Genomic DNA, 11,498 nt, shown 5'->3' on the forward strand with positions numbered 1-11,498 from the left:
TCGATATATGCCAACACAGGCAAGAAACTCCTGCCAAACAATTCTAAACCTAGAACTAGGACAAAATCACACAGTGAGAAGCTTTTATAAATATTTACTAATAAACAACCCAATAAATTGTTTTAAAATGACTTTTATTGTGAACAAAATAAATGTCCTAATTGACTTGCCAAACAAAATGTATAGTAGTATCAAAATATGTGGAATTAAGATTGAATATCTTTAGCCTGAGTGTATGTAATATTTTGCCCTCAGCTGTTTTTAAACCTGTACACTATCCATGCTTGATTGTTTTACAAATGATTGTGAAAACCTATTACATTAACCTGTTGTACTCTATTTTGTACATTATATATATTGAGTATACTGTGCATATTGATGAGACAAAAAACCTCATTTAGCACGTTACATTTTAGAGTAAGGCTGTGATTTAACAAAATGAGAGGGAGGGGGTAAGTGGTTGACTACATTTTGAAAGCACTGTACAGGGAACAATAAATGCACTTATGGTTGAACAATACTGCCAGTGGATTTCATTGTCTGAGCATGCTCGGTAAAGACTGTGGTTTACTGATCTTAATTTTTTTTTCTTCTTTTTAGGATCGCATATTAATAAACCGAATTGATAACCTTTGTACTCTGGTTCTGACGGGGCACTGGCCATCTGGACGACGGTATACCTCAGATCCTCAGCTTACACTAGCTTATGATGAGCAGGGGCTTGGAGATGACCTAGGATACACTCGAATATCTCGCAAAGGGAGCAGTACCCACTCTGGACAGAATGGAGAGGAAACAGAATTTACTGTTAAACTCTTAAAAGTGAGGAAGGGACTGACTTCAAAATTTGATGGATTAAAGTTTTTTTGTATTTTTTTACAGTGTATATTATTGTTAATTATCCATTTGAACTGTGCTTTTAGGAGGAAGGACTGAAATTAACCTTCTCCAAACAGGCTTTAATACCTAATGGGTCATCAAGAGAGACAAGTGGACGGCGACGACGCAGAGATCAAGAGGTACCACAATGGCTCTCTAGGACTATAACATTTTCTCAGAACACTTGGCACACTTGGCACATGCCTTGATGCAAATTTTGTCATCTTGACAACATTGTCATCTTTTCTTTTTATTTTTTTTCCCTTCGTTAGTCATCAGATACGGAGGGAGTACCGTATGCTCCTCGTAAGAGGGACCTGCCCAACTGGCTCAAAGAAAATCCTGAATATGAAGTTGAGGGTGACATGCTAGAGGTGTGAACTTGTAACTGTTCAATCACTATTGAAGCATGTTTAAGGTTTATCATAAGCTGTATCGAGCTTATATTCATGACCTAATCCTCTATGTTGGACTTATTAACTCACAGTTAATTCAGCTTCAAATGATCAGAAGCCTTGCAACAAAATAACTTCATATAGATGTTATAAAATAGGCATCTACTAATGATAGACAAACCTTGCGGAGTTCTAATGACTGACAACGGCATCTCACTAGCAACATGAATAGCTTGTGATCTTTGCTAGTGCTAGAAACTAATAGTGCTATAAAAAACGAGAGTGGAATTTCCACTGCATTTTCTTTTTATTTGCATTTTTACTGTACTTAATCAAATGAAATGTGGTTTATTTTTCTCCTTTACTGTGAGATATATACGTATGCACTAGTACTACCCGTAAAATATAGTGAAACTGTATTTTTAAAAACCAGAGCTGGAAAGATGCATCACATGGGTTTGTGTGATAGGGTTTAAGGGGGAGCTGGTATAAGCAAATGTCTAATGCTATCAAAGTGCAAATTAGAATTAAAGTAATAAAGTAATAATAACATAAAATTTGATAGCTGAATCAAGCAGAGGAAAACATCAGAAAAAAGAAATTACATTGCATGCAAAAAACCTTTTGGACTCAGTGGCCAGTTCACCACAGTCGCTATGTTTAATAGTAGGAAAATAAAAACTGTTTTTTAAGCTCCTTTAAAATCTGCTGACTTAAATATGTGTTCACATTAAGTTTTCCAGGAACAGTGTAATTTCTGCCTTGTCTAGTTTCATGTTACTAGCACCACCACCACCTTGCAGACACACAGTTATTCTGATACACTTTCTTAATGCATCACAGCTGCTGGTGAACAGGACCAAAAGGAAAAGAAGAAAGAAGAGAACTGAAAAGGAACAAGCAACAACTGGCAGTGAAAGAGTTAAGGTTATTGACATGAAGACTGGCAAGAAGGTTAGGAGAGTTTTTTTTTAACCAAGAAACAACTGTATATTTATTATATAATTTTGTTTTAGCAAGATTTATTTTTATGGGAATCTTTGACAGTATACAAAATCCACTTTTTTTATATCAATATATGCAAAAAAGAGCTTTATTAAAGAGTTGTTGATCTGTGAGCTGTTACTCTTACCTTTTGTATGTGTAAATTGGCTTACTTTGTCTTATATGTGTGGTTAGGTTCATTTTGCTGGGGTGTACGGGCCTGCATTGCAGGACCTTAAGGAATACCTTGAAGAGAATCCTGATCATGTAGTAGCACCAGAATGGGCAGACACTGTACGCAACTCGGTTAGTCACATTACACCTTTTGCATATTAATTGTAGGTTTTGTGAAATGATTGTATATTTGATAAATTAAGCAAATGCTGTAATTTCTACATTGTTCGCCTGATTTGTCTCTAAATGCCTTCAGATTATCTTTGAATATTTGTACTTGATGCAGCAACGTGATATTGTTTCAGCTTAAACTGTGGTTAACAACTAAAATTTATTTATTTAGTCTCCAAATATTTTTGTACCTGACTGTCTGCGAGGCATAACTAGCACATTAGACAGTACGTGTTTGAATGACTATAGGCTTATGGTGCAGTTCATTGATGGGCAAATTGCCATGCCAACTCTTATTTTTAGCTCAGTCAGTAAAGAAAATACTGCCACTTACCACTGTCACACTTTTTTTTTTTTTTAAAACCTGTTGACAATCAGAATAACTAGGAGTAAGCCTAGCACAATAATGTTTGCCTTGCACAATAACAGTCTTTATTATAAACTCAAATGTTTAAAACCATTTCAAAAATATTTAACCCTCACTGGTCACCTGTTAATCTGCATATTTATGCAATTATTCAACCAATAATGTTGCAGCAGCTCAATGCATAAAATCAGTTAGATACAAGTCAAGAGCTACAGTGCCTTGCAAAAGTATTCGTACCCACTGAACTTTTCCACATTTTGATATGTTATAATCACAAAGAAAAAGTTATTTTATTGGGATTTTATGAAATAGACCGAAAGAAAGTGGCACATAATTGTGAAGTGGAATGAAAATTATAAATGGTGTCAATTTTTTTTTTTTACAAATAAATATCTGAAAAGTGTGGTGTGCATTTGTACTCAGCCCCCTTTACTCTGATACCCCTAACTAAAATCCAGTGAAAGCAACTGCCTTCAGAAGTCACCTAATTAGTAAATAGAGTGAACCTGTGTGTAATTTAATCTCCGTATAAATACAGCTGTTCTGTGAAACCCTCAGAAGCATGTTAGAGAACATTATTGAACACACAGCATCATGAAGACCAAAGAACACACCAGACAGGTCAGAGATAAAGATGTGGAGAAGTTTGAAGCAGGCTTAGGTTATAAATTAATATCCATCATCCGCAAATGGAAAGAGTATGGCACAACTGCAAGCCTACCAAGACATGACGGTCCATCTAAACTGACAGGCCGTGCAAGGAGAGCATTAATCAGAGAAGCAGCCAAGAGGCCCATGGTAACTCTGGAGGAGCTGCAGAGATCCACAGCTCAGGTGGGAGAATCTGTCCACAGGACAACTATTAGTCGTGCACTCCACAAATCTGGTCTTTATGGAAGAGTGGAAGGAGAAAGCCATTGTTGAAAGAAAGCCATAAGAAATCCCATTTGTATGTTGCAAACATCATGTGAAAGAAGGTGCTCTGGTCAGATGAGACCAAAATTGAGAAATTTTTGGCCAAAATTCTAAACGTTATGTGGGGCTGAATACAAATGCACGCCACACTTTTCAGATATATTTATTTGTAAAAAAAATAAAATAAAAAAATTTTGGACATTTATCATTTTCCTTCCACTACACAATTATGTAAAATACATTTTTGTTGTACAGTGTCAAAGTGTGAAAAAGTCCAGTGGGTATGAATACTTTTGCAAGGCACTGTATATATAATTAGCCTATATTATGCATTTGAATGGGGCAAAAGTGTAATCTTTGGAACTTTTATCTGTGGCATGTTTGTTGGTACCAAATGGTCTGTTCTGAGTATTTCATAAACGAAAAATTGAGAAGTCTCCAGAGTAAATTCAGAAATCTTGCTTGCAGAGGGACGGCAGGCAGCAAAAACCTATTTTCAGCCTGTAGGCTATAATATACATATTTTTAAATGTGGAGTACTTTGTGTTCCAGTTTGAACTGATGAGCTGTTTGTAATTTTCTTTTTTGTGCTTGTCAGTAATGTAGACATGGCAATTTGTCACCTATGTTTTGGTGGATTCTGCAGTAGGGCTATCCAACCTTACAGTACTTCAGAGATATTTGCCATAATTATTCAATTGTCAAAATATTAAACCTGTTCTGTTTTTTTAAATTTTGGGGGATTTGGTTTTAGGCAACAGAAATTTTTTGAATTACCTCTTTTTTTTTTTTTTTTGCATTTTTGAAGCAGCTTTTAGTATTAAATGCTTTAGTGTAATATAGAAATTATACAATTATTTCTATAATTAACCAGGATCTACTTAAAGCCTTGCAATATTTGTGAGCATAACACTAGGTAACATTATTATATCTGCTGTAACCCCTGCTAGAGATGACCTTATTATTCTCTATGATAAAAAGTCCACTTAGATGACGCAAAAATATCATACTCTATAATCAGATCATCAGGCATTTCACTAACTTATGGTTACGAATTAATGAGCTGATAATCTTCTGGGTTTTTTTTTTTTTTTAAAGCTATCCTAGGTATGTAAAAATGTTGATCAGGTTTTTTTTTTGCGTGGTAAGAACAAGTTTTCATGTTATCAGTTTCCCTAGGCATTTCTCATGTGCATACCGCTGTATGACTGTATAATTACATCAAAAACCATGGCTCATATGAGCAATATTGTGGGTCATGTACCAATCTGCTACCATAAGGGAAATAGCCCATATATTTGATTAAGGAAGTTTAAAATGAAAAGTGTAACTTTAACTGTAACTTGATGTAATTACAAAATGAATTTTAAAAAAAATCCTAGAAAATAGAAAATATCTCTCGTTCTGTGCCCACTGATCTTTAAATTCAGGTGTGTGGTTTGTCCTCAGCCCAACACCGTGCCCATTTGGTGCCTCTAGCAACCACAGTTAAAACGAAGGACTAATTACCTAAAAACAATTTACCTGCACATTTTGATTCACAATTAATAAATGCATCATCTGCATTTTCTTTTTGTGCAATAATTATCATCATTGTCGTTTTCTAGCTTCATTATTAGATTAGATACTTGCTATAAACTATACACACTCACTATATCAAATGTTTTTCAATATTTGGTAAAATAAGCATACTGCTCTCACACAGTAATACTGGCCATTATAAGAATAAGGGTTGTGTATGCTCAGAACGAAGATATTTGGCATGCTGGTGCTAACAATTAATATATTGTTTTTCCAGGGCTTCCTGCCAGAGCATTTTTTCCATCGACTGCTGACTCTGCGTACCACTGTCTCCAGACAGAACCACAATTACCTCACCAACCCTTCAGACCAACTTGACCCTCAACTGGAGGAAGGTGAAAATGAGACGCTGGTTTCTGATGGGGCTTATATTATGGATGATGAAGATCTGGACAGTAGTTCCCTTACAACTTCTCACCACCTCCTGACTTCTACATTTGATGCCAAGTTGGAGACTAGTTCTCTGGACATGGACAAAGGAGATGCTTTGTCACCAATTGGATATGATAGCTCTGATAGGGAGGCTATTCTGGATGATGTGATTATGGCACCTAAAAATTCTGATTCTTCCTCATGTTCAGAAGATTGACTAGGTCTCATTCACAAGAGATCATGAAATTCTTTTACTGTGTCTACTCCTACACTTTATAAATTTTTCTTGCTGCTGATAAGAAATTGTGATTATTTTTTTTCCAGTTTTGTTAGTTTAATGGTGGCATTATCATAGACTTTAAAACGTATGATTGGCCTATTATGCAGACTCAAATACCAGTAAATTGTATGTACTCCTCATCTGGTAAACTATTGTTCAGCATTCCCTTCATGTTCTGTGGCTGTGGAGAACCTCTGGCTGGACTGTCCTGGGAATGGATTGCTGAAGGGTTCATATTTATATTTCGAGCTGAGCCATGGTGGTACCTCGGTCTATTTTAACTGTGCCTATGTCACAAAGAACATGGCTTTAATTTTTTTCCAGTGAATACAGCAACCAAGACTTTTTGGTGTATTGTACAATGTATAGTTGGTAATATTAATGCAAAACTTTTGTTCATTTTTGTTTGATGAATTGACTCCAACTAATGTAAACATGAATAACAATCTACCATGGAATCAGTCTTTTTTTTTTTTTTTTTTTTTTTTTCTTTTTCTTTTTTTTACAGTTTTGGAGATAACATAAACCAAAACATAAAATGCTTCACCATAGCAACACCTTCACAATACCAGGTTGAGCAAAGAAGTAGTAAAGTAAGAAAAACATTGACCACAGAGGAGAAAGACATTCAAAGGAATAAAAGATTTGTATTTAGAATTCAATTCAGAATACGAAGTAAATCCAGTTTAATTTTGTATAGCACATTTAACAATGGATGTTGTCAAAAACAGCTTCATAAGAATATAAAAATTCTAAATAAAAACAAAAAGGTTTAACATTTTATTTAATGTTTGTCCCTAATGAGCAAGCCGGTGGCAAGGGAGAAGTCCCTTAAATGATTATGAGGAAGGTATGAGAGAGGTATCTGGGTGACATCAGATAGTGTGATTGTCATGATTTCCTTTCAATAACTTTACAATTTACAGTAAAGTGCAATTATGTAACCAGAAGCTTCTGAGAAACTTAGCAGCATGAAACAAATATAAGTTGAGTTTAAAACTTAACAGAAGCATTTCAGTGAGAGAACTACCACTTCTAGAGCATGTTACATGGTTGTTGCAGGTTCTCACATATGAGACTGTCCTTACATTCAATTATAGGCTTTTGGTATGTAAAACCAGCCTTCTGATAGATTTGTAGCCAACACGAGAGGTTTTTAAAATAAATAAAAAAATGTAATTAAAATATAAACAAATTATAATAACTATAATAGAAATACAGTAAAAACTGGTTTGTATTAGTACACATTAACAGTCTAGAATAAATACACAATATAAAGCATTTTGTTTTGTGCAGGTAGAAAGGATTCCCCTGCAGAGCTCTACTAGTGCAGTAAGCCAGAATGACTGGCAGCGCATAGCAGTGGATGTCCTAGCAGAGTCAAAAATATACCAAAAATCTCCATCATAAGGGCACACGTCTCTGTTTAGATAGGTATCTTACTGCAGGAGCTAGATGAAAATCATGGTGAACAGCAATTTCTTTCCTGAAAAATATGTTGTGCCATCTGTTACTTACCAGTATAATATGAAAAATTAATATGTAAAATTTTAATTGTAGTCATATAATTTTTTGCCAGTATACTGATTATACCGTTGTCTGGAGAAGATTTTGGCACCTTGACTGACTGAGGCACCATGCTAGTTATCTGACATCATTTTCAGTTGGTAAATAATTCCCCTTACATTATTCTGATGAAAATGATGTCAGATAACTAGCATGGTGCCTAAGTCAGTCAAGGTGCCAAAATCTCCAGACAACGGTATAATCAGTATACTGGCAAAAAATGATATGACTACAATTAAAATTTTACATATTAATTAATAATGTTGTACTTGTAGTTTGAGTTGGCTGATGCATTATCTTGTGTGTGCACTCTCTACATGTACAGGTACTGTGTTCATTACCAATATGGCCAGGCAAGAATCTCTGTCTGTGTCTGCTGCACACACAGCTTTAAAATGTACTTGGTAAGAAAACTGCCGAGAACAAAACAGGATGTGAGTTGCCTTCAGGACCCTATATGCAAAATAAGAAACACTATGAACTCTGAGTTTTTACTGTCATGAACCCATCTATTGTTGAGTTTTATGGATAAATGCAACGAATAATGAGGCACTATTTGGGCCATGTCAAAATGACAACATCCATAGTGTAAAGGGTCAGAAGCAGGGGTATAGACTGCATGCTATTATATCTGTTTTAGCCTCTTATAAATGTTCCATGGCCAGGTTTTTTCCCTTGTTATTTCACTTTCACTAGTCAATTGGACAAATCAATTTTGTACATTCTTTAAAAATGTCAGTGAACAATCAAGAAATGTTTTGACGAAAAAACTGGTACTCCTCAAAGACCGGAAGATCAGGTTCAGAGAGTCAGAGTAAGATTTTTTTCTTTTGAATTAAATTCTTCTTTTAGAACATACATTTCTGCTTAAATGCAGAAATGCCGGATGTCTAGAAAAATTTTCATCAACAATTACATATATTTGGATCCATCCATTTTGCTACAGGTGCATTGTTGTGTGGGCCTGCATTTGGGTGTTGATCAGTATTTTACAACAAACATCATGTTATTGTCTTTAGATCAAAATCTTTCAAAAGCCTGCAGATTTTCGATCATGGCCTTTTCTTGGAATTGACTTCCTTGATTTGCCACTTTAACTGTGAGACCTCATAAAGTTCAAAAGAAGGATACTTATTGTGCAATGCACTCAAATGAATTGATAAACAGAAAACTGATGTTTAACATATTTATTTCACAAAATGAAATACAGTTTTAAGCCTTTTTTTAATGATTCCAAGGACATAAACACTAATTTTATTTTTCTATACTCGTTTAGAAAATGTGTTAAAAGATCGTTGACTTGAATATTTCTACATCACAAATGAAGCAGCAGTGGACAATTGTGTTCACTTTTTGTGACCAGACAAAGTCAATATTTGTGTGAACGTCATATTTTTCATTATTTTGCTTTCTACAAACATTTTTTCTGGAACATTTTATTTTCTTGGTTGGAAAATAATGTTTGGAAAAAATTTTTAACAGGCTTAATGCAGAAGAGATAAATATCTATAACAAAATTTCAACCATCTACCCATTCATTCATTCTGTGTACTGCTTATCCTACTGGGTCACCGGGAACCTGGAGCCTATCCCAGGAGTCTCCAAGCACAAGGCAGGGTACACTATGGACAGGATGCCAGTCTACCATAGCACACAGTTGCACGCACGCATGCACACACACACACATTACAGACAATTCGGGGATGCCAATCAGCCTACAGAATTGTCTTTGGATGGTGGGAGAAAACCATAGTACAATGAGGAAACCCCTGAGGCATGGGAAGAAAATGCACACTCCATATGGTTGAGGTGGAAAATTATCCCCAGTGTGTGTGTGAGAGAGGTAAACATGCTAACCATCAAGCAGAGAGAGAGAGAGAATGCAATTATTAAACTTTGTCTACCACACAATTTTCAGTCGGTCAGAATTATACTAAACTTCAGACAGTGTCAGGTTTTATACATTCAAAAATCTACATCAATATACATAATGCTTTAAATTATTGACTCTTAAATGATATATCTTGTATATATATTTGTCAGTAGAACTACACATTATACTTAAAAAAATGAACAATTACTAAAATTATTGACTATTACTAATAATCAATTAGGATATATAAATCATTCATTCATCTTCTACCGCTTATCCGAACTACCTCGGGTCACGGGGAGCCTGTGCCTATCTCAGGCGTCATCGGGCATCAAGGCAGGATACACCCTGGACGGAGTGCCAACCCAACACACACACACACACACACACAGTGGAGGTGGGAATCAAACCCCAACCCTGGAGGTGTGAGGCGAACGTGCTAACCACTAAGCCACTGTGCCCCCATATAAACATTTGTTTCTATTAAACTAGCTTCTGTTTTTATGTGATTCTTTTTGTCACATCTAAAAAATGTCAGTGTCTAACAGCAAGAAGCTCTTAGTGTCTGATGGTGATACTGCAGTGGATTTAAAGATGGATACTCTCACAACCAATGTAGCCAATGTAGTCTTTGTGGCTTTGACTGTCTCAGTGCCATCTATTTTGAAGTGTGCTCTTGTTTGTTCTTTTGAAAAAAGAGACAAAAACAATGGTCTTATAAAATTCAAGTGTACCTGTCGCTGTTTAAACCATACTGCAACTCCATCTAACATTATTTATGTATTTCATTCTCTTTGGGCATTCTGTGAAGATTTTTTTTTTTAACACGGGAGCATCATCAGGAAACAATAGATTTGACCATATAAACTACTGGGTTAATGTAAACAATCGCAAAACAATAACAAATTACAATAGTTTTTTTAAATCTAATATTGTCTTCCTGTTTTATGGAAGCAAAAATTCCATCTGGAAGAGTTTTGTATTTTGTCATACTCAATTTCATTCATTTGCTGTCATTTTATGTTCAAGCTGCTTCTTATAGTATTATATCACAAAAATTTCACAATTAAAAAAATAATTTAAATAGCAGTTTTGTTAAATAAATTTACATGTTCATCTTTTGTTTTTAAACAAACAACAAACATTAAAAATTGTTTGAAATATGAATTTGAAATATTTCTTTGAAATACAGTGAAAAGGTGAAGATATGTGAATATACAGATTTGGTATAACTAATTTTAGTTAAAAAAAACAATTTAGATTTTATATTATTAAAGAGTAATACACTACTAAATAAATCACTGAGAATATGAAATTGCAAATAGAATGAAATTCCACCCCTAAGCAAGTTTACTAGCAGTTCCAATATTCAAACATCCATATATAGTTTCTTGCACTACAAAAACAAACAAATAAATAATTGAATACTTTAATATTACAAGGTGCAGGAGAACACTAAATAGGTGCAGTTTTTAAAACCTTGCTTCAGAAAAATCAGGAAACCAAAACCACACATAAACAAAATCTTCCCCTTATGGCATATGTTTGTAAGCTGTCTACTGTTAGCTAGCATGCTTTTGAATAAAGCATTTTGATGCCATTTGCTGCAATCACCTAACCCTAGGGTTGCAGTTTTGATTCACTGGTTTCAACTGTTGAAAATTATAGAACTATTATCAGCCATGTACTTTTAGGTCTGTCTAGTCATATATACAGTATTATTTGTTCCAAAGTAATACAGTATAATATTGAAAATAAAATGATGTTTTTAATGAAAGGTGTTTAATAAAATAGGTTTATTTATGATTTGTTAAAGAAATTTACATATCTACTTATCAGATAAAAAAGAGTACTTGCTGCTGCAGTTTGTGGTTGTGTCACTTGTGCAAGTATGTAGCTATCACAGGTTGTGTCACATGTGCCAGTATGCTTCGCCAGTCA

At 34.7% G+C, this 11,498-nt stretch overlaps 1 protein-coding gene across 2 annotated transcripts in view; it reads left to right on the plus strand.

Annotated features, from left to right (window-relative positions):
* The window catches only part of chd8 (chromodomain helicase DNA binding protein 8), a 77,661-nt gene extending 71,085 nt beyond the window's left edge, over window positions 1–6,576 (plus strand). Inside the window, exons 35-40 of one of the 2 annotated variants that reach the window (XM_060873932.1) lie at window positions 601–822; window positions 924–1,019; window positions 1,152–1,253; window positions 2,118–2,228; window positions 2,454–2,564; window positions 5,684–6,576. In XM_060873932.1, coding sequence (XP_060729915.1) covers window positions 601–822; window positions 924–1,019; window positions 1,152–1,253; window positions 2,118–2,228; window positions 2,454–2,564; window positions 5,684–6,055 — 1,014 coding nt within the window. In that variant the 3' untranslated portion in view covers window positions 6,056–6,576. The remainder of the gene's footprint in view (window positions 1–600; window positions 823–923; window positions 1,020–1,151; window positions 1,254–2,117; window positions 2,229–2,453; window positions 2,565–5,683) is intronic. The other variant, XM_060873933.1, reaches the window with a different exon arrangement.
* Window positions 6,577–11,498: the final 4,922 nt, after the last annotated feature.

The sequence above is a fragment of the Tachysurus vachellii genome, chromosome 7 (assembly GCF_030014155.1).
Source record: "Tachysurus vachellii isolate PV-2020 chromosome 7, HZAU_Pvac_v1, whole genome shotgun sequence".
NCBI lineage: Eukaryota > Metazoa > Chordata > Actinopteri > Siluriformes > Bagridae > Tachysurus > Tachysurus vachellii.